We start from the raw sequence: 24,805 nt of genomic DNA, 5'->3' as shown, positions 1-24,805 counted from the left end.
GATCGTAATGTTTGTTTTGGACCAAACTAATAAATAAATGCATGTTAAGTCTTCAAATAATTGGAAACCTACAAAAAAGTGCGAAAATTGTGCCCGAGTGACTTTCTGAGGCAGTGCTCCATTACGATAATAGGCATCAATTCGTGCCCAGCCGAAATGTAGTAGACCGGGTACGTATATTCGTTTTTACTAAAACAAACATTTGCTCGATCCCCTCCACAGGGTGTAACACTGAACCATGGAGTCATATATTTGACATTGTTTGTAAAGGATCATTTTATCTGTGAAGAGTTTTTATTTATCAATACCGTTTCTGGAATTTTAGAAGAAGATTTTTGAAGTTTAAACAATTAAGTAATGTAAAACCTATTTTACTTCTTTTGGCCCCAGCCCTCCTGCCCCTAGGGGTCAGTCAATTATAAATTCTTGTCTCATACTGATAATTTGACAGCACTTAAAGGCCCACTACCTTTCCGAAACGGCTTTTAATTTTTAAAATGGGAATGTAAACCAAATCGATAATTTTGTAGAGTCGCAAAAATTATTAACTTACCGTTAATACTACATTTATCATCACCTTCTGAACGATTTGATTAGAATAAATAAAATGTTTATTTTCATAAAGCGGGTCGTATTATGTTTCCCGCCGTCGTCCTAAGTACCGCGCTGTAGTTGATTATCATTGCGCCAGACGGCAAAACAGCGAATTGACTCTCAAATGTTTTCATTTATTACGCAGGAGATCTTGCATATGTTTGGTGTCGTAACCTTATTTTAGGTCATCGGTATGCATTTTTTGATGTTATTTATGTTTTTTAAGAAACCTTTATATTTTGCTCCGGAAAGGTAATGGGCCTTTAGCTTATTTCCTATTAGGCTGCAAATGACACAAAAATATGTTTTCCTAAATAAACTATGGTAAAACTTGACCCTATCCAACAAAAATTACACAATAATGTCATCAATCGGGCCGTGGCAATCCGTGGTGCAACTTTCTCATGCAATCGAAATGCATGTGTTTTTATCGGTTGTCTCTGGTGTATGGGCTACGCCCAAGGTAAATTACGATAGGAGCATATTACAACTTGTCTAGGCTAGCAAATGTCTTGCTTGTTCATAATGTGCGACCGCGAACTAGGCCTAGTACACAAGACCACGTGACCGCCTTGCTCATTATCTCGGAACCGTAGTTGACACTACCCTTAAATTACGACTAACCGAATGCGCTAAAAGCAATGGCATTCGTTGGGCGGGACTTAATTTTTCATGCGGGTAAAGAAACTTCCTGGTGTATTATCAAAATCAGGAAAAATAGCTGCACAACCATAATTATTTTTCTTTAAAAAAAAAACTTTCAGAAGAATTATGCCAGGCAGCTGTGTACCGAACTATCCGGCAAACTTTTCTGGAAGGGCTTGGATTGTTTAGCTAATCAGTGGCGTAGGAAGATGAAACGTAATGGGGGGGGGGGGGGAGCAAAGGTCCTCAATATTTCGTAACACCCCCCCTCGAGCGCCCCGCACCCACAGGATATACTTGATATAGCCTACTTTTTTCATACATCATTACATATAATCCTTGTACATTTTTTATAAACAGTGGTGTCGTTAACAGGAAATTAATGAATACGCAAATAAAGGGTATCCCCTGGGAAATATTATGATAAAGAACGACTGAGATGAGTTTTACGATGGAATTTAAGGATTTTCGAGCGCCGAAGGCGCGAGATTTTGGTGTTTGGGGGGTCCGGGGGTCTCCCCCGGAAAAAAACATTACGATTTAGAATGGCAGAGATGAGTATTACGGCGCATTTTGTTGAATTTGCGAGCGCCGAAGTCGCGGGATTTTGGTGTTCGGTGGGTCCGGGCGTCTCCACCGGGGAAAAAAATTAAGATTTTGAATGGCTGAGATGAGTTTTATGATGTATTTGATGAATTTGTGAGTACCGAAGACGTGAGATTTTGTTGTTTTGGGGGTCCTGGGTTCTCCCCCGGGGACAAAAATTAAGATTTAGAATAGCTGAGATGAGTTTTACGATGTATATTTATGAATCTGCGAGCTCCGAAGGCGCGAGATTTTGTTGTATGGGGGTCCGGGGGTCTCCCCCGAGAAAAAAATATTACGATTTGGAATGACTGAGATGAGTTGTACAATGTATTTTGCTGATTTTAAAGCGTTCTTAACACGGTAATTTTTCGATTTAAAGTTACCTGCATTAAGAAATGATAATTGTGAGTTCGCCATATCATTATGCAACCCTGCTCGATCTGAACATACCGGATTCACACCATCGCAGGGCTTTTTCTCACTGCTTTGGGAATGGGGCCTATGGCTTTGAATTTGGGAAAATGTGCGAAAAAAACCAGGATTTGGGAAAAATTATGATATTAAGCATAACAAATAAGAATTTTTTATTTCCAATGTATTTTATGTACTTTTCTGAAGCCAATTCACAAATACTTAAAGTCTTAACCAACTAAGCTCATGTAATATTTTTGGATAGTTTTGAAAGAAATTTCGATTTTGGAAAATTGAAGGCTTGAATTGGGAAAAATTTAGAGGTTTTGCCATGGGGAATGGGGCCGATTTTCGGCCCCAAATCATGTTGAAAAAAAGCCCTGCATCGGCACATTGTTGTGTAACTCAAAGTAATAATGAATTGAAGACGTATAAACAAATTAATCTTTTAAGCTGAAGCATTTTTATAAATAGTATAATCCCTTGATGGACATTTTTAGTCTAGTTCGTGTGTATTGAATTTTCATTTTTATAAGGTTTGAACATTGCGTGCTTGAACGTTTTAGGAAACGCGTCGCGCAGCGGAAAATTTTCTAAAATTAAGTACAAAAATGTGCATGAGTACCCTCTTTTCTTTTAAATGTGCATTTTTAGAACATTTCACTCGGCGAAAATGGGGGGGGGGGGGGGGGGGAAAGACATGTTTGCCCCACCGTCCTGAGGAACGGGGGGGCAATTGACCCCCCCTGCCTCCCCCGCTTCCTACGCCCCTGCTAATAGAAATAATGCTGGAATGCTTGTATTAGGTATTGTAATATGTCTACGTGCGGAGACAAAAATCCTGTGAGAGTCATTCCCCTTGTAGCTTTTAGCCCATGCACGTGAGTTGCACGGCACGCACATCGGAACACTCCACTGTGCTATGTGCGATTTGTAAATGGAGTTCTTTTACTTAGGCTTCCCCTAGCAACTTTATTGCATTTTCAGGTGGCTTCTTTTCTTATAATATTAATAGGCTATTAGGTATTTTTAACTGCTAGGCCTAAGTTAGAGCTAATCTACTGCCGAATGTTTTTTCTTTGATTTTGACAAGGCAACGAATCCAAAGCGATCCGCGAGCCGAAAATGAAATCCTCTCCGACTACTTAAGCCTAATTGTCCGTTTTGTTTGTTAGAAGGCTACATTGGAAGGAAATAGACATATTTAATTAGCATGTTATATGAGCGGGCAGCAAAGGTAATTACACATGTGTAGCGGCCGGCTGATGATGAGGCGCGCAGCCGACCGCGATCGATCGGTTTTTGTTATGTAAATTATTCTCATGGGACAGCCTCTCTTCCAATGGGATATAGGCCTAGAACTAGCAGACAACGCAAAACATGGCCGACGGAAGGTTTAGTGGAGCATCGCTTCTGTCATCCACACGGTAAATCGGATGTCAGAGAAGGACTTTACATGGTTGAGACAGAGGTCGTTTTACGTGAAGCTTTGAGATTTTGTATGTTGCTTACACAAATTCTGAGGTAAGTATCAAAGCCACATGTAAGAGACAAACACCATTCAGGAGTCCTACAGGAATGTTTACATGTCGGTATATAGATCGACAGTGGGTGCTAGACCCTAGTGAATCTAACTGTTAAATGTAAACTTATTCACAGCTGAATGATTTTATAGAAAGGCCTTTCACAATGACCTTACCTAGCTCTAAATTTAGACACAACAGTGACAATATTGATTAAGCCTATCATACGCGTGCTCAAAAAATGGTAATTTAACGTTAGTTTTCAAAAGAAAATAACCAAATATTTTGGTTTAAGATGGGTTTTTTCCAGTGTAGATTACAGAAGGTAAGGTATCATATTGATATTGGAAAATGATATTTGTCTTGTAAATTTCAGCTGTGTAACAAAAACCGTACCAGGATGTGCCATTCCTATAATATATTTTAACTGTTAGATCTACAGAGTTCTAAGTATTCTAAGTATTCCTTGGTAGCTGCTGGCAGCACAGCTTATTATGATCCATGGGTCAAAGTTAAAAGAATTAACGATTGCTTATCCGGAAATTGCTCAGACTCGGTAATAGAAAACTCATGCCAGTAATGAAGTTAAAACCATAATAGTCTCGTTTACTCCCTGTGACCTTTTGAGGACATTATACCCTAAATGTTCTGATAAAAATAATATATTCCATGTAATTACTGCCCATGGTGCTTAAAAATTGTAATAAAAGGAGGGAACCAAATCATCAGTTGTGAAGAAAAACTCTATAAAAAAATCTGCCATCTTGCATCTCTTTTCCTACTCATGGCAAGTTAATTCTTTCACAATAATCATGCATACCGGGGTATTTATATATGCCTTCCTTTGTTTGAGACAAATTATTTACGTCCTAATTTTACACATGCCAACATGAATTTCATGTAATTGGATTTATACAATGCCGATGTTATAAGCATCACATTATTATATATAACACTACTATATAACCTTACCAAGAGCAGTTTTTTAATTGGCATTTGTGGCAAGATTGGACTGTGTCGATCATCGGTGACCAGGTAGCTCAGTCGGTAGAGCACTCGGCTAGTATTTCTGAGGGTCCCGGGTTCGAATCCCGGTCTGGCCGCTACATTTTCTCCTCTCCTGTTAAAAAATTGGCGCCCAACTAAATAACCACGGTGGTGGTGTTGAAGGGTCTCGTGTGTACTGAAGACCATTAGCTTATTATGGTCGTCATTATCATTGTAGAACTCGGCTCATATTCTGAGGGTCCCGTCGAATCCCGCCTAACAATGACAGTCAATGTACTGCCATTAGCTTTATGGTCTTATCATTGTGAAGTCAAATTGCCGTGCAACAATGACTGCTGTTTAAATGGCTGTCTGTCTTTGAAGATAATAATTCATTATAGATGCAAAATCTCTTGGGAATTAAAATTTTCATCAAATGTAAATATAAGCATTTAACATATTTTAGTTGGCATTCATAGCCAATATGAATGCCAACTACACAAAGACAAATTCTATGAAGCGCCAGTTATATGAATGCCAACAGAAAGACGTTTAATGCTTAATTTATACATTGTTTAATCTATTGTATATATATATAGGGGCATTTATAGTTTAACTAAATTCTAGATCTTTCTCCAAAATGATGATAATTATAAATTACAGTATATACAAAATATGTGTTTTCAATTCTGTAAGGGGCCGAGTGGTTAAGATATCCTGACATATCACAACAAGCCCTCTACCTCTGGGTAGTGAGTTCGAATCTGATGTGGGGCAGTTTCCAGTACTGACTGTTAGGTTTTTCTCCAGGTAGTCTGGCTAATTTCCTCCAAAAACAAACCTGGTACATCCTTAAATGACCCTGACTGTTCATAGGACGTAAACTAATAAAAGTGAAAACTAAACCCCTGAGATAAAAGAATGAAAACTAACTGACATATTTGTACAATTGAATACATTAAAAATAACTGAGTCCTGTAGCTGTTAAGATTCTTTTGTAAAATTTTAAAACAAACTATGTTCAGTACTGCTAACTGGGGATGTCCAGCCTCCATGATGTGTGCTTTGGTATTTTATTACTTCAGCGTTAGTGAAGGTACCTTCGATGGCCAATTAACACTTCATTTTTTTATGCTAATAACCTGATTACCTTATTCATAGTTATACGTGCCCAGAGCACTTAAAAATTAATGACAAAGGGGCGCTTATGAGTTACCTAGTACAAAATGTAAAGTTGTGGACAAAAACCTTTTAAAAATGTCAGCCATAGTTTAACTTTTTCTTTACTCATGGCACATCAATCTTAATGATATTTTCCAGCACAGCTAGTTATTTAACTCTTTCCGTACCTTTGTCGACTATAGTCCACAGAATTTAACTCTCCTTATTTCCCGTTGCCGACTATAGTTGACACTAGATGTTGACGTTCTTTTCTTCACAATAAATTTGTTATTGTATTTAAACTTTTAATAAAGTGTTATATGAAACCTTAAAATATTTAAATTAAATGAATTAGTACACAACAACTGGACATTTTGTCCGGCATTTTCACAAAAAAAGGCCGCGGGCGAGGCTAACAACTACTTCCGATATAGAATCTGGAAAGAATATAAAGTACGGAAAGAGTGAACGTGTACCTGAAGGGAACTAAAAATCATTTAATTAATTAAACAGAAAATGAATTGTATTTTGATATATATGTGTTATTCTGTTTGATCTTCTGACAAGAATTTTCGAAACCGTATTAAAAGCGGCCACTTTAGTACTGTTCAGTTCTTTCATGTCATAGATGTTCAAAAAAATTAAAGTTAATACCAAAAATGTGGTGATTACAAATTACTTAATGTCCATGTTTTTGACTGTAGTGAGTCAATGCGCTTACCTTCAATTCAAGTGATCATATCAATTATTATTGGATTGCTTGTGGGCGATTTATCAATAATAATAAATGCAGATTGTTTCAGCCCTAATGGAATGTATCTTGGATTGATGATAATATTGGGAATTATTAAGTACTGAGCTTATAGCTATATAAAGCCTGATAATGATTTGAACTTCAATGAGAAAGTACTTGAGATTGAATGTCTACTAGCTATAGCAGTATCTAGGTAGACTGCATAATCATACTGGTATCTAACGGAGGACTGGATAATCTTAGTACTGGTATCTAGGGAGACTGGATAATCTTAGAACTGGTATCTAGGGAGACTGGATAATCTTAGTACTGGTATCTTGGGAGACTGGATAATCTTAGTACTGGTATCTTGGGAGACTGGATAATCTTAGTACTGGTATCTTTGGAGACTGGATAATCTTAGTACTGGTATCTTGGGAGACTGGAAAATCTTAGTATTGGTATCTTGGGAGACTGGATAATCTTAGTACTGGTATCTAGGGAGATTGGATAATCTAAGTACTGGTATCTAGGGAGACTGGATAATCTTAGTACTGGTATCTAGGGAGACTGGATAATCTTAGTTCTGGTATCTTGGGAGACTAGATAATCTTAGTACTGGTATCTAGGGAGACTGGATAATCTTAGTTCTGGTATCTTGGGAGACTGGATAGTCTTAGAACTGGTATCTAGGGAGACTGGATAATCTTAGTATTGGTATCTAGGGAGACTGGATAATCTTAGTACTGATATCTAGGGAGACTAGATAATCTTAGTAATGGTATCTAGAGAGACTGGATAATCTTAGTAATGGTATCTAGGGAGACTAGATATTCTTAGTACTGGTATCTAGGGAGACTGGATAATTTTAGTACTGGTATCTAGGGAGACTGGATAATCTTAGTTCTGGTATCTTGCATTGGGAGACTAGATAATCTTAGTTCTGGTATCTAGGGAGAGTAGATAATCTTAGTACTGGTATCTAGAGAGACTGGGTCATGATGTTGTTACACCTTTGGTCAAAATATGCTTGGATAAGTAGGAGTTACACTGGGGATTCAAATTTTAATGTCGATAGCATACTCATCTCTATATTCATGATATATCAGCTTTATTATGTGCACTGGGCATGAAATAAGAGTAGCTTGGATTAAAATCAAAATGCTGAGAGAGAAGTTTCGGAATATAAACGATACTTGTCCGCACTAATCAGAGCATGTATTCTATTCCTCTACCACTAGGCTACGATATGTATCAGTTCATAGTCACAATGGTTTCATTGTGTGTAAAATCACAGGAGCATATATTCTTCTTTCCAAATTTTTCATTTAAAATTGAAAATGCAAATAAGAATAATGATGATGTAGTATTAGCTTTGTGTATATGGTGATCAATATAGCCTTGTGTATATGGAAGATCAATGTAGCCTTGTGTATATGGAAGATCAATGTAGCCTTGTGTATATGGTAATATAGGGTTAACCTTGTGTATATGGTAATATAGGGTTAACCTTGTGTATATGGTGATGTAGCCTTGTGTATATGGTGATGTAGCCTTGTGTATATGGTGATGTAGCCTTGTGTATATGGTGATGTAACCTTGTGTATATGGTGATGTAGCCTTGTGTATATGGTGATGTAGTCTTGTGTATATGGTGATGTAGCCTTGTGTATATGGTGATGTAGCCTTGTGTATATGATGATGTAAGATTAGCCTTGTGTAGATGTAAGATTAGCCTTGTGTATATGTAGGATTAGCCTTGTGTATATGGAAGATCAATGTAGCCTTGTGTATATGGTAATATAGGGTTAACCTTGTGTATATGGTAATATAGGGTTAACCTTGTGTATATGGTGATGTAGCCTTGTGTATATGGTGATGTAGCCTTGTGTATATGTAGGATTAGCCTTGTGTATATGGTGATGTAGCCTTGTGTATATGGTGATGTAGCCTTGTGTATATGGTGATGTAGCCTTGTGTATATGGTGATGTAACCTTGTGTATATGTAGGATTAGCCTTGTGTATATGTAGGAATAGCCTTGTGTATATGATGGTGATGTAGCCTTGTGTATATGGTGATGTAGCCTTGTGTATATGGTGATGTAACCTTGTGTATATGATGATGTAGCCTTGTGTATATGTAGGATTAGCCTTGTGTATATGTAGGATTAGCCTTGTGTATATGGTGATGTAGCCTTGTGTATATGGTGATGTAGCCTTGTGTATATGGTGATGTAGCCTGGTGTATATGGTGATGTAGCCTGGTGTATATGGTGATGTAGCCTGTGTATATGTGATTAGCCTTGTGTATATGGTGATGTAGCCTTGTGTATATGGTGATGGTGATGTGGTGCCTTGTGTATATGGTGATGTAGCCTTGTGTATATGGTGATGTAGCCTTGTGTATATGGTGATGTATGCCTGTGTATGGTATGCCTTGTGTATATGGTGATGTAGCCTTGTGTATATGGTGATGTAGCCTTGTGTATATGTGATGTAAGATTAGCCTTGTGTATATGTAGGATTAGCCTTGTGTATATGGTGATGTAACCTTGTGTATATGGTGATGTAGCCTTGTGTATATGATGATGTAAGATTAGCCTTGTGTATATGTAGGATTAGCCTTGTGTATATGGTGATGTAACCTTGTGTATATGGTGATGTAGCCTTGTGTATATGGTGATGTAGCCTTGTGTATATGGTGATGTAGCCTTGTGTATATGGTGATGTAGTCTTGTGTATATGGTGATGTAGCCTTGTGTATATGGTGATGTAAGCCTTGTGTATATGGTGATGTAGCCTTGTGTATATGGTGATGTACTTGTGTATATGGTAGAGCCTTGTGTATATGGTGATGTAGCCTTGTGTATATGGTGATGTAGCCTTGTGTATATGGTGATGTAGTTGTGTATATGGTGATGTAGCCTTGTGTATATGGTGATGTAGCCTTGTGTATATGGTGATGTAGCCTTGTGTATATGGTGATGTAGCCTTGTGTATATGGTGATGTAGCCTTGTGTATATGGTGATGTAGCCTTGTGTATATGGTGATGTAGCCTTGTGTATATGGTGATGTAGTGTATTGGTGATGTACCTTGTGTATATGGTGATGTAGCCTTGTGTATATGGTGATGTAGCCTTGTGTATATGGTGATGTAGCCTTGTGTATATGGTGATTAGCCTTGTGTATATGGTGATGTAGCCTTGTGTATATGGTGATGTAGCCTTGTGTATATGTAGGATGTAGCCTTGTGTATATGGTGATGTAGCCTTGTGTATATGGTGATGTAGCCTTGTGTATATGGTGATGTAGCCTTGTGTGATTTAGCCTTGTGTATATGGTGATGAAGCCTTGTGTATATGGTGATGTAACCTTGTGTATATGGTGATGTAACCTTGTGTATATGGTGATGTAGCCTTGTGTATATGGTGATGTAGTCTTGTGTATATGGTGATGTAGCCTTGTGTATATGTAGGGTTAGCCTTGTGTATATGGTGATGTAGCCTTGTGTATATGTAGGATTAGCCTTGTGTATATGTAGCCTTGTGTATGTAGGTAGCCTTGTGTATATGGTGATGTAGCCTTGTGTATATGGTGATGTAGCCTTGTGTATATGCCTTGTGTATATGGTGATGTAGCCTTGTGTAGATAGTGATGTAAGATTAGCCTTGTGTATATGTAGGATTAGCCTTGTGTATATGGTGATGTAGCCTTGTGTATATGTAGGATTAGCCTTGTGTATGTGGTCACTGGTGATGTTTGATTACCGCTGTGTATTAGGTTGTACCTAGCTACAGCTGCTGCCATGTGACACATGGCTGTACTCTGATGTTAACAATACAACTGACTGGGAGTGTCCCATGACAAACGATATTGAGTAGTACATGTTATTATCAAATGAAATATAACTTTTACGATGATACTCATATTAAATATAAAAAATTAATATTCAATCGCAACAAGCCCAGGATAGTTTGAAGTGGTTATTCTTTATTTTCTGTATGTCTACCGGTTTTGCAGGAACATGTTGGCTTCTTCAACAAGAAAGGACGGCATTGGCTCTATACTTCTAATTATGATTTATTAGTTATATAAAGAGAAGAGGGAGAAGACTAAGATAGGCTATGCCTGATGTCTAATCCAATTGACACTAACATCTTTTTGTCAATAAAATATTTGGAAATTGAAATAGTTATAAAGGTACAGTAATACCCCTCTAACTATCATCCGGCATCTGGTCCTGACCGTGTCCCTATATGATTTATGTAACAACCCTTAATTGGTGTTTGTCAAATACCCCTCAGTTCTTGAACAGAAATGTATCCCCATTACATCAAATATATAGTAAAGAAACCATCTATTCATGGAACAGGTGCACGGCACTTGAGTTTTTTTTTATCTGTGTCACACATGACTGCCATTGATCAATTGCAAGGGTATAGGTCATGGTCCGTTTTTATACAGGTGTAGTGTCAAACTGTTGGATAATGAATTGATTTACAGTACCTTCAACACCTACCTACACAATTGCATTTAGATAAGGTTTCTATTGTATGAATACGGAAGTTGTGGATTTGCAAGGTCTATCGAAGGTTGTGACCATTAGGTGTAACTATTGATGACACCCTCGGATAACTCAAATACCCTATATTTTCTCGAACTACGGATCCATACCTGCCCCGTTTTCTTGAAACAAACGTAAGTCAAATACAACCTTAAGTAAAAAATATTCAAATAAGTTATATAAGGAAAAAAACTCAAGTCTTTTACTGTATAAGGATATTTTATACCTGGCAGAATATAAAAAATTCTAACATCAAATGAACGTCAAATGAACACCTGATGAACATGAAATGAACATGAAATGAACATCTAATGAATATCTGATGAACATGAAATGAACGTCACATGAATATCTGATGAACATGAAATGAACATCTAATGAATATCTGATGAACATGAAATGAACATCTAATGAATATCTGATGAACATGAAATGACAAGTGGCAAACGTCAAGTGATCAAGATTAAGTGATCATCAAATGTTCATTAAATGAACTTGATGCCCTAATTATATCTAACAGAAGCTAAATGTATTAATTGTTTCAATGTTGTTTACATTTTATTGACATGTCAAGTTAATTGCTTAATATAAGTCTGCAACAAATTTTATATTAATTAAGGGCTCATTTTAAACAGCAGATTTTAAACGTTCCTGTGTTAGTCTAACAAATAATCAGACCTGTTATAGATTGAATAACGCAGAAACTTTTGTAAATGTGAAGACTTATGTAGTCCATATCAAAGACCATTAGTTAATAAATGTGAAAACTGTATGGAAATAAGTACTCCATATGGATCAAGTTGATATGGGGTCTTTTGTAGCAATGTCAGAGCCACATTTTTTTATGGAAATGAAATTGCCGTGGTGCGATGATTCTGCACAAGATTGTTACAGTAGACTTAACAAAGAGGGCAATTTACTGTAACCGTGTCCCAGCCTGTACATTCTACAATATGAACATATACTAATAGAGACCCGTGTATAACCATTTGACCTTTCCCTAGTGGGAAAATCAGTCTATTACTGGATCTCTGGGAGGACACATAACCGGCAATATTGGATTCAGGTTTAGCTTGTAGGCATATCTAGATTAATGTGTTTTAAAGTACAGAGGATTCGCTTTATTATATTAAGGAGTCCGCAATTACAAGTAAGTGCTAAAAATAGATCTCATTTGAATATGAGGATATATATGAGATATGTCTATTACTAGATTTAATTGCTATCAAAACACAGGATTTCCAACTTCTTGTCAACAACTGATAGACCTATATAGTATAAAGACCTGATATTTAGTCTGAAGCATTCTTGGATAATGGACTACCAAGTTTATTCAAATGAATGACCTTATCATTAAGGTCACAGGACAATGACTGTTATGTTCCTTGTTATTAATATATTTTTAATTGGATTTGTTTTTTTTTGAAAAATCACTTTAATTGATATATTTATCAACAAGAACACATTTAAAGGGGACAACTCGGTCTAAGAGTACATTAAGATTTAAACATGTATCGGAAACAACCCAGTTCTTAAATAGAAATTTGATTAGTTGATTTTACTTTGATATGCTAGAAAAGCCCATTCCATTGTAGTGGAATGTGTGTGAAATGTTCAAACTCACTTACTATCCGCCATTACACATAGTGGTTGGATGTCTTGTATGCCGAACCCTGGCCCTTTCCAGTGTTGTAAAGAAATTTTTGTCTACTACTCAAATTGCTCTTAATCAATGATTTGGAATTTCAGTGGTATCAATCAAAATTCTTAACAATCGTGAAATTTGTCAATATTTCTTGTTATATGTTTCATAAGGAACAATACAGATTATACAGTTATGTCATATTTTGCTTCGTGGTTATGTAATTACAAAATTAGCCTTGAATACAATTGAAGTGACTCCCTGTCTTATGTGACTTTTTATGGCCCTTTGGAAAGTCCCATATAAGACCCTATCGACTGTATATATTCATTCTGTTACCAGGGCATGCTGACTGAGACTATCAAGCCGTGATCTGCTACAACCATGGAGAAGAATATGCTCAATGGAGGCACATATAACTATGACGATTATGGATCAGTGAACAACGATGACAAAACTGTGTTGTATGCAGATCAGGTACATACACTTATGACGATCAAAACTGTGCTATAAATAGCTCATGAACATGGTTCCATCGACTGCACGTCAATATTGATGACATCATCAATAATTTACGCCACATTTGCATCACATGAAGTCATGACATCACAAAATTGTCTTCAGGTTCAAAAAGTTGGCACACGCAATCTGCCATATCCTAGGGATTGACGAAGGAATCTCTCACTGCTAAAACCGGTGACAAATCAGTGAATTGTGAGAGAAAAATAAATCTTGTATTCTAATCATAGTTTTTGTATGTATCGGTATGTTAAACCACTTAAAGTATGGGGTTGAGGGATCTAGCAAGTTTCTGGATTCCCTTGATCAGTTCTAATTTGCTTATTTCCCTTGGCTCCACCTCGGGAAGTAGACAATTCTCGGGAAAATAGAAAAAAAGCCTTGTAGGGTTCTCACAGACCATGGAATGTGGCTTGAGACTGTATGAACCTTGGCCTGGCTCCAAAGTCTGTAAGAACATCATATGATGGTCTTGAAAGGGCTTGATATGAACTAAATATTGGTTGTGAACTAGACATTGATTATGATCCTTTTTTATCTTTAAGAGTTCTGATGATGGCGGCATTGAAATTGGAACTCGGCCGTACTCCCCCGGGGACGACCGTGGCTGCTTCTTCAAAGATGGCATTCGGAGAATAGGTAATATATTTATAGTCCTTTGGTCTATGTTTTAGTGAAAATAACAGTTTTTGGATAACAAATCTTGTATTTATGTAACAGGGTTATATTTTAGCCCACCATCATCATATTGTCAATTATATATCAATAACAGTATAAATTGTCTGAACCGGATGTTAATCGGACCATGCAGTCTGTTCGAGGATTGAACCCTTTCATGGTTAGGTTGGTAGCTCTGAACTATGAACGGCAGATGTCAGAGCTACTATAAGACTCTGTCCCAGTAACCGTAATGATGCAAAACACCCAGCGGTCAAATGATTTGTAAATAAATCTAGAAATATCCAACACTTCTTCATAAACTGATCATTTATTTACCCAAATAATGTTATGTAAGAAACAGGGCTGGGGAAAAGTACTCGTCCGCTCGTCTAGACGAGTGGATTTGGCCATCGGACGAGTGAATGTTGACATCACGCTTGTCCGTCGGACGAGTGAAAAATTCTGACAATGACTATATGACCTACACCTTATTAATTATATCGTTTCTCGGTAAATTTATATAGGGTCTGATATTCGTAACGGTTTCTTAAAAATACGACGAAGCAATGATAAGCTTTCGTTTTCTGCATCATTCTAGGAATTCCCGACTTTCGTTTTCAATGCGCATGCGCATGTACAGCATTGTAACATGAATAAATCCGAGGTCTATTGATATCGTAATCAAGAGTCTAGAGGTGTATCGAAAAACAAGATGTCACAGCGAAATTTGCTTCAGTTTTTAGCGACATTCGCCTCAAAAAAATCTTACCAGTAAGCTAATGGAGTTAAAAATAATATATACCTACTACATTGGAAAGTAAGTTAAAATATCGACCATTTAAAAACATATCTTTTTTTATAACACTTGCATACAAAATTGTTTGGGAATTAAATGTTTTGTCGGTCTTCTTGTAAAACTGTCTGTTAGTCATGTTATCCCAAATCGGCATTAATACAGTTCTAACAATCAAATGGATATATCTAAAACCGCTGTAGGCTAATATATACAGTCACATCTACTTATTTATCTGACAAATATTGCGGACAAGTAAAAAATGTCATTCGGACGAGTAGATTGTGATGAAGCACTTGTCCGACGGACGAGTACATTTCAATATTTTTCCGCAGCCCTGTTAATTATATTTGTAAGCGCATTTCAATGGCTCACATCTCCGATACGACTCACTCGGCCACCATAATACTCCAGGTTAGAAGGTCTCGCACTCCAAATATGGCAAGTTTATAAAGAAATGACCTACAATATGTTACTACGATAAATACATAATATCACAGATTTAACCTTTCCTGTATTGGAATGGAGGGTACTTATCCAATGGGGGTAAACATATCCAATGGTCATTTTTGTATCCGGATACTTATCCTATGTATAATATTGGTATCAAGGTACATATCCTGTGGGGGATACAAATCCCACATGGCACTGGTGTATGATTTGTCCACTATTTTTTCAGACTTTATTCTTGCTTATGAAGAGGAGGTGGAAAAGAAAGCCAAGAGCAATAGTGTGGAAATTGAAAAGGTGGAAAAATGGCGCAAAAAGTTCCTCAACAATATTCGCAAAACAGGACTTGAAACAGAGGAGGTAAAAAAAATTACAGATTAGAATTAAATGTCAAGATATGCACAAGACATGATTCATGATTAATTAGGTCTTCTCATGACCCGAAGGGTCCAAGGAATAAATAGTTATCATGCATCGTCCGTCATCGTTTGCCATGCATAAAGTTAACTTAATTTCATTCAGGTGACTTCTTCAACCGAATGGCCCATGGTATATATTTTGCCTGTAGCATGCTGGGATGAAGGGTTACTAAGTTTGTTCAAATGAATGACCTTGACCTTATTTCAAGGTCAAAGGGGTCAAAAAGGCTAAAATCTAAAAACAAGTGAATAACAAAGAAGCCTAGGGACCTGATATTGGGCCTGTGAATGACAACTTGTGATTTACTATCCTTTACCTGAGCCAAGTCATAACTTGTTAATAAACACCCGATTAGAATATTAAGGTAATTTTGGATTTCCTTATTTGTCTATTACAGGAGAGAGTGCAAAGTGCAAAAAAAATAACTACATTTATTAAACTGCATGCGCCATGGGATGTGTGCTGTTTCTATGCCGAGGACCTGTGTATGAGGGCTCCTTTGCAGGTATGGATAAACTATAAAAAATGCTCAACAGCCGACATAGGATAAACAATACTCATAATTTAAACAATTTTTGGTGTTTAATCGTGTATACATATGTCTAATTAACACAAAAAATAATTTATTTTACCTTTGGTGCATGCGCAATTGCTACTTCATTCCATATAAGACATATGGTCAAATTTTCATTGCTGGTAATGGTGTAATGTAAGTAACTTTTGTAACTGAAGAAAATATTTATTTGTCTGCTCTTGCTTTTGATAGAGAAAAAATACCATTTGTCAGTGTTGGATAATCTTTAACCATTACACTTACAAGTATAACTATCAGTACATCACATGACAGAATACTGCATTCTGATTGGTTACACACATGAGTACTATTTGCAATACTGCCAGGGGAAGCGGGCACTGTTGATGTTGTGCCAGATTAAACCTTAGTAGAAATGTAAATCTTTAAAAATAGTCATTGATTGTAACCAATGTGACCAGAAACATTGTTCTGTTGCAGGCTCATCCAAACCCATCCGATAATTGGTCTGATAAGGTGCTATCTACGATAAAGATTCCAAACATGATGAGTGCAAATGTACCCAATGCTCCCCTTGACTACTACACATGCGTATTTAAAAAGTCCAAGTTAGACAGGTAATTACTGACGGCAATATAATCTCATCTCTGGTCAACACAATTTATCATGTGGAGGAATAAAATCAACAAAAATTGTAAAAAATGCTTCCAAAAATTAACTATTTCATCTTCTGATAGATGTATCGGCCAATCTTGGATTTGTGTAAAATAGATAAGAACAAAGTATATTCCAGTAAGTTCCTCATCAAAAGTACTGAATCAGTCACCTTAAAATATGTTTTTGATATTATTTTGCATAATATCAATATTATTTGTCTCTTGCATGCTGTGAAAAAAGCCGCACACTATGCTACTGCTTTGGGGTTAGAAATCTACCTCAGTCGCCAGAGATTTTAAAACATATCTGTCCAAATTGCAGCCGACTGATGATGTAGATTTGAAGGTGTTAATTCTATCAATATTTCTATACAGGTTTCTAGGGAGTGAAAACAAGGACACTTATTTCTCAAACACTCAGAGGACCCGGATAGTCAACGAAGTCCTCGGAAGAACAGCGTACGGAAAACGTAAGAGAGCAGAAATAGGAATCGATCGACTGTTGGAAGAAGATGTGTTCAAGGCAGCCTACCCTTTGCATGATGTTAGTATAACTTCAGATCTAGGTCATCTTGACAAGATAGTATCATGGCTATATATTATCAAACTGCATTTTTAGCATGTCATGGCACATCGTCCATAAGTCATCCGTCCATGAACATTTCATTTAAACTGCTACTTGTGATAGAGTTCTACATGGATTGTAATCAAATTTGGCCAGAAAGATCCTCTGGTTAAAGGGAACAGAGTTTGTATAAATTTTTGGCCAAAAATATCCTTTGGGAAAGGGGCAGAAGGGGTCGGGCCCAACAGGAAATAATTATATAAACACTTAACCTAGAACATATCTTGGCATAAAGAACCAGGTGAGCGATACAGGCACTCTTGGCCTCTTGTTTAGTTTTAGTGATAATTACTTAATAAGCCAGGTGAGTGATACAGGCCCTCTGTTGTATGTTTTAGGTAATTTGCACACAGCTTTTTTACCTCATTATACTACCAAAAATTACAACCAAATATTAATCATGAAGAGAAAGGAAACATTTTTTCTTGGAAAAGCATCGAAATATTACATTCATTTGAACAATACATATATACCAGAACAAATTTTCTTCATAAATCATTGAATAAGAATATTGAAAATTTTGGGGTAAGTGAAACTACCTTCTTAAGACATATATTAGGTATTTGATATAATTTCCTGGCTTGATACTATACATATAGTAGGCTTCTAATTGTAGGCTGGATTCAGCTAGTACCTTTTCATGGTTTTAGGAACTACAAATAGAGTTAACTAATCCATTTGTTCAATTGTTGAATCCCAAAATTACATTTAAATCATTTTCAACAATATGAAAATCTTTTTTTTTTCAGGGACCATTTGAGATACCTAAGCACTTCGTTAGCCCGGAATCTCTAAGTGCACGACAGGTGCTGTACCACTACTGGGCCCGCTGGGGTGTCTGGTATAAATACCAACCTCTCGACCACATCCGCGAATATTTTGGCGAGAAGATTGGAATATACTTTGCATGGCTAGGTAGAAATTTTCACAAGTAATACCTAAAAGTATATCAAATTTTTACAGTTCTCTGAAAATTATGAAGTAACTAATGGATTCCTATTTAGGTGACCTAGTATGAAATCTTGACCTTATCTTCTTTTGTCCATGTACCATCCATTGTATGTCCATAAACAAATTACATTTTAATCTTCTTCTCAAAACTACTGAAGCAAATTCAATGAAACTTTGCACAAGCCTTTTATGACCTGAGGCCAATGAATGGATTAAGAGCAGGTGCACCCTTCATTAAGTATGATATATTCTTTGCCTTTGAATGAAGATCAAACTTATTTACAAAACTAAACTAGAGATTCCATTACAGGGTTTTATACAGCCTGGCTACTACCAGCAGCTGTAGTGGGAGTCATCGTGTTTCTGTATGGAATCATTACCTGGTCGGGTAACACTCCAGCGTAAGTAATTCGTACATATATCAGTTTAATATGTACACATACCTTGTCTTTAAACCCAGTAGTAAAATAAATGTGAAAGTAATCCTTATATCTTTCTGACAAAAAGCATAAAACAAGGGAATTATTCGTTCAGTTGCCACCTTTGGGTTGGGATGTCATGTATGAGCCGCCAATATATATATATATGCATCAGTTTCATAGAACTGTCAACATGCATGTGGATTTTGTTTTAAATTAGCCACAGGTCTCAGGACTTGAAGTATGATTTATATTGATAAAAACAATGAAAACATTTTTAGTTATTATGTGTTTTTCAGTTGCTTGAAATCTCTTGTACATAGTGCCTGACACATTTTTAGCCTGCCATCATCATGAAGTTCCATGTATATTGTTTTTGTGCAGAAATGAGGTATGTGACAGTGGTAAGAAGTACAAAATGTGCCCTTTATGTGATGAGGATATAGGCTGTGCCTACTGGTACCTGGCAGACGTCTGTATCTACACAAAGATCGCCTACCTATTTGATCACCCAGCTACTGTGCTGTATGCTGTCTTTGTGTCGTTTTGGGGTATGTACATCACCTTTCTATGTACAGCAAGGGACTTTCGTTGATTAAATATACTTTAATAACATGTGAAAAACTTCTCATTATCCAAAAGGCCTAAGGGGCTGATATTGGGTCTATAGCATGATGAGATGAAGGACTACAATGCTTATTCAAATGAATGAGGTGAACCTTCATTCAAGGTCAAATAGGTCAGGCAAAATCTTTAAGCAACTTATCAATGATTAAGAGACCCAATATATAGTCTGTAGCATGTTGGGATAAATAGGTACCAGGTTTGTTCAAATAAATGACATTGAACTTCATTCAAGGTCACAGGGGTCAAATAGGCTAAAATAATAAACAACTTTATGTCAATAACTATATGGGGTTGAGTTTCAAAATGTTGGGCTGACCTGGCTCCTGGGGACCAGAGGGATGTGGGCAAAAGGGATCAATTACGTCATATTTCTTTACACATCTTCAAACTTTTTTGACTAGCCAGATTCAAAAGGCTGCTGTGAGTTTAATTTAAAAAATATTGGCTGCTGTTGCTTACATAATATATTTCTATCCTCGGACTTTGTTGTGTTACATTTCAGCCGTAACATTCCTTGAGTACTGGAAGAGAAAAAACGCTTCACTTGCACACCATTGGGATGTAATGGACTTTGAAGAAGAGGAAGAACGGCCTCGTCCTGAGTACACAGCCAAAGCAACTACGTATGAGAAAAATCCTATCACAGGAGTAAAAGAGCCACACTTTCCTCAGCGTGATCGTATCCCGCGTATTTTATCTGGGATAGCAGCTATAGTAATCATGGTTAGTATCTATGTAACAGAGTGCAGGATTTTATGTAACCATAAACACTGCCTGTACCAGGGGTTTCGAACACAGGACCTTTACGTTACTAGTCTGACGCTTAACGTATCCAGCTAAAGAGTAGGGATGTCACTGTTAACCGAAATATTCAACCGTACAGTTCGGTTCGTTGCGATGATTCATAGTTTTGGTTCAGTTCATTAAAAGAATAATTGTCTTACAATACCTATCATTTATGTGTATAAGTTGTATTGCTAATTATTTCATTGAAAATACGGAAAAATTCTTTGTCAGAATTGTGTTATTTGTCTAATTACCCCCGGTAACACAAAAAATGATATAAAATAATTTATTTAATTTCTTTGCTGCATGCACTATCAGTACTTCATTCAAATGATATATTACCATGGATTATCTTTCAGGACGCAATTAATTATTTTTAATCTTTTTAATCTGAAGTAAAATTTTGATATAGAAAAAAAAGCATTTGTTGGAGTGATATACCATCTTTAAATCTAAAGAAAAACTTGTTTTTGATAGTAAATAGACATAAATAGTGTTCAAGTAAGATTTGTCTGAACATCAAGTAAGATTTGTCTGAACATCAAGTAAGATTTGTCTGAACATCAAGTAAGATTTGTCTGAACATCAAGTAAGATTTGTCTGAACATCAAGTAAGATTTGTCTGAACATCAAGTAAGATTTGTCTGAACATCAAGTAAGATTTGTCTGAACATCAAGTAAGATTTGTCTGAACATCAAGTAAGATTTGTCTGAACAGAACCAAAAAAACCGAAAACCGATAAAAAAAAATTGAAACTGAACCGAGCTGAAAAAACATGAACCGTGACATCCCTACTAAAGAGAAGTTCTCTCTATTCGAGAGATATATTGTCATTAGTATTGACCACAGTTACATCTATGCATAACAAATCATCATTTCAGACATCTATAGAATGTTATGTATCAACACAACCTGCATTAGAGGGTGACAGTGCCTAGTGTTACCCCAAGGATATCACTTTCACCCGAGGCCAAGCTGAGAGTGATAGTGATATTCCGGAGGTTGATATTCCATGGGGTGACACTAGACACGGTCACTCTGACACTGGACACTGTTACCATCTATGCAGGTAGTATTTGTTTTATTCTACCAAAAGCCTTGAAGCAAAACTTGTTTTCAAGTATTTTCTTTTTGTTTCATACAACGAAACTCAAAACCACAATATAAAACAGAAATAAACGAATCTCATTTTTGATTTACAGATGGCACTGGTGTTGATCTTCATCGTGGCTGTGATTATGTATCGAGTGTTGATCAGCATCCCGTTATTCCAGAGTCAAGCCTTACGCCCAAAAGCTGCCCTCATTGCTAGCTCCACGTCAGCCGTAGTCAATCTTATACTTATCATGGCACTTGGCAAAGTTTACGAAAAACTGGCTCTCAAACTCACGCAGTGGGGTAGGTAGAAAAAAAGTAACATACAGAATTGCAATAATATAAAGATTTCCTACTAAACAGAATAGTGATAAATGATTTTACAGTCTATTATAGAGAAGGGAGGGAGAGTGGAAGTATTAGTTTAGAATTCTTTAAAGGCTTACATTTTAGTTAGAACTTCTTTCTCAAGACTTTAAATCAATACTAGAAATTGCATTTATTTTGTTTGTTGTTCATTTCAGAAATGCATCGAACTCAGACTGAGTTTGAAGACCAGCTGATCTTTAAAGTGTTTATATTCCAGTTTGTCAATTTTTACTCCTCAATTATATACATTGCATTTTTCAAGGGAAGGTAATTATACTTTTCTGATAATCAGTTTATTAAATCACCTAGGGACCTATTCTAATCGCCTTCTGTCGGTTGTTGTCCGACGTGTGTCAGTAAACAATATACATTTTTGACTTCTTCTCCAAAACTGCAGAAGCAATGTCAATGAAAATTTGTAAAAACCTTCTTAGGCATAAGGCCAATCAAATTTGTGAAAAACATGACCATTCCCCCTTGGGAGTGTGGGAGGGCAAAAAAAGAGTAAAACTTTCAAAAATCTTCTTCTCAACTCGCAGATGTAGTAGAATCTGAAAATACTCTTCATAGATAGAAGGGTCTTCAGGACCTTTACAAAAGTTGTGAATTTCATGGTCCTGTAGTCTCAGGAACATCCTCTAAGGAATGGGAACAAAATTTGTATAAATCTTGGCTCTGACCCCCTGGGGTCAGGAGAGGCAGGGCCCAATATGGGAAATAGTGGTAAATCCTTTAAATTGCTACAGTACTATAGTCATAGAGTTCTGCATGGATTGTAATCAAATTTTGCTAAAAAACATACTTGGTGTATAGAAAAGGGAACAGAGTTTGCATAAATTTTGGCTATTTGATTGTTTAAGATTTGATATTATTGTACAATGTTAACTGATGATATTTGACTGTTATAGATCTGATATTATTGTACAATGTTAACTGTTGATATTTGACTGTTATAGATCTGATATTATTGTACAATGTTAACTGTTGATATTTGACTGTTATAGATCTGATATTATTGTACAATGTTAACTGTTGATATTTGACTGTTATAGATCTGATATTATTGTACAATGTTAACTGATGATATTTGACTATTTAGATGATATTATTGTACAATGTTAACTGTTGATATTTGACTGTTATAGATTTGTTGGATACCCTGGTCATTATGATAGAATGTTTGGCTTACGCAATGAAGAGGTAAACAATTAAAAAACAGAATTACCTAATACGTAGCTTTGGTCTATTTCTATTAAATAATCCTAGAAATAATAGAAATGATTGTCCTTGCTTTCGATGATATCCCTTTCACTGCCATCTTCATGACCGATTTCTCGGCCGCCATCTTGTTGCTACCAACAATGATGACATTAGGGGCAAAGAACATCAACCCGTCAAACCCCAGTAAGATATCTACTAGCCTAATATGACTATATTTTGGATATCATGTGACACATTTTAACCAATAGGAAAACATACAAGATTCTTGCCTGTGACGCCATAAAGTAGCTGAAATGTGAATTCATAACACTAACTAGTATCCGAGATACTTTGTTAACAAAATTATTTCTTCTCTCTACAGTGTAACAATGGAGGCTGTTTAATGGAACTCGCCCAGCAATTAGCTGTCATCATGATCGGAAAGCAAATTATTAATAACGCCCAGGAAATACTAGTACCGTAAGTCCCATACCACAGGAAATACTATTTTCTGTATTGATCTGAAATTAAAGATGACCGTCATGGCTATCATGTTGAAAGCACAGTTTGAACTTCTTAAGTTCGACAACTCAACTTCTACCAGGCGATTTGGCTGACATGGTCTTAAACAAGTGTAGTTATTATTCGAAATGATCTGAAATCCAAGATGGCTGCCATCTTGAAAAAACATTTAAAATTTCTACTGTTACTTAACTAGTCCAGGTGTTAACTAGTCTTGGGCTCAGTTTCATGAATATACCTTAAATTTAAGGAATCCCTTAACTTATAATTCTCCATAGGAAAGCATTACAGATTTTAAGGAAGGCTCTTTAACTTCAGATTTTCCTTAAATTCTGCAATGCTTTCCTATGGAGGATTTGAAGTTAAGGAATCCCTTAAAATCAAGGAATGTTCATGAAATTGGGCCCAGGTGCTGAAAATCTGTATGGATTTAAAGAAAGTGATTTCATCAAATGTGATTAATTTTAGACCCTCCATAATGCATTGATAACGACGTACTACCTGCAAGGGAGCTAACTCTGTAATATGCAAAGACGGAATAGCTCATGGATATTATTGATCATAATCGTCACATAATATTAACTGTCATTTTGTCATTACAGAAAATTGAAATTATTCATCCATCGTTTAAAAGTGAATCTCGACAAAAATATGGTGAGAACACGTTGGGAGGAGGATTATGAGCTGCTGGACAATGAAGGGCTTTTTGAGGAGTATCTAGAAATGGGTAGGTTGCTGTGTTCTTGTCTTTTCAAATACTTATATACAAGCTTTTGTTTTGGGTTCATCATAGTTTATAATTTCATTTTGTTCTGTTTACAGTGCTACAGTTTGGGTTTATAACAATATTTGTGGCTGCCTTCCCACTCGCTCCACTGTTTGCCCTGCTGAATAACTGGGTAGAGATTCGCCTGGATGCCCAGAAGTTTGTGTGCGAGACTCGAAGACCTGTTGCTGATCGTGCTCAAGACATTGGTGTCTGGTTCTCAATATTGGATGCTCTTGCACAGTTAGCGGTCATCAGTAATGTATGTTATATATTCATCTCACCCGAATGATCAGGATCACCTGTAGTCATCTTGTATAGTCATCTTGCTTCGTCTGCCGTCAGTAAACCTTTCACATTTTGAACTTCTTCTCAAGTTCCTCAAGTGAGATTGAGCGAAAACTTCTCAGAAATGATCCTAATATGGATAATATGAACAAGTGCTGTTATTTTTTGGGTTGATCCAAAATCCAAAATGGTCGTTATAGCCACCATCTTGAAAACCTATTTTGAACTTTTTCTCATATCCAAGATGGGTGCTAAAACTATCATCTTGAAAAACTG

At 36.4% G+C, this 24,805-nt stretch overlaps 1 protein-coding gene across 6 annotated transcripts in view; it reads left to right on the top strand.

Moving 5' to 3' along the window:
- Window positions 1-3,588: 3,588 nt before the first annotated feature.
- The window catches only part of LOC138333834 (anoctamin-7-like), a 35,307-nt gene continuing 14,090 nt past the window's right edge, over window positions 3,589-24,805 (top strand). For 5 of the 6 annotated variants that reach the window (XM_069282454.1, XM_069282452.1, XM_069282451.1 and 2 more), the window contains exons 1-17: window positions 3,589-3,762; window positions 13,193-13,327; window positions 13,915-14,008; window positions 15,502-15,632; window positions 16,090-16,197; window positions 16,705-16,841; window positions 17,256-17,424; window positions 18,255-18,420; window positions 18,767-18,857; window positions 19,260-19,426; window positions 20,005-20,225; window positions 21,492-21,687; window positions 21,909-22,020; window positions 22,899-22,953; window positions 23,336-23,433; window positions 24,078-24,202; window positions 24,298-24,503. In XM_069282454.1, the coding sequence (XP_069138555.1) occupies window positions 13,235-13,327; window positions 13,915-14,008; window positions 15,502-15,632; window positions 16,090-16,197; window positions 16,705-16,841; window positions 17,256-17,424; window positions 18,255-18,420; window positions 18,767-18,857; window positions 19,260-19,426; window positions 20,005-20,225; window positions 21,492-21,687; window positions 21,909-22,020; window positions 22,899-22,953; window positions 23,336-23,433; window positions 24,078-24,202; window positions 24,298-24,503 (2,169 nt within the window). In that variant the 5' untranslated portion in view covers window positions 3,589-3,762; window positions 13,193-13,234. Of the gene's footprint in view, window positions 3,763-3,947; window positions 4,087-13,192; window positions 13,328-13,914; window positions 14,009-15,501; window positions 15,633-16,089; window positions 16,198-16,704; window positions 16,842-17,255; window positions 17,425-18,254; window positions 18,421-18,766; window positions 18,858-19,259; window positions 19,427-20,004; window positions 20,226-21,491; window positions 21,688-21,908; window positions 22,021-22,898; window positions 22,954-23,335; window positions 23,434-24,077; window positions 24,203-24,297; window positions 24,504-24,805 lie in introns of those variants that run through there. The other variant, XM_069282450.1, reaches the window with a different exon arrangement.

The sequence above is a fragment of the Argopecten irradians genome, chromosome 10 (genome assembly GCF_041381155.1).
Source record: "Argopecten irradians isolate NY chromosome 10, Ai_NY, whole genome shotgun sequence".
NCBI classification, from domain to species: Eukaryota; Metazoa; Mollusca; class Bivalvia; order Pectinida; family Pectinidae; genus Argopecten; species Argopecten irradians.
Note: the sequence above shows the minus strand (reverse complement) of the source record. Positions and strands in the feature narration are given on the sequence as shown.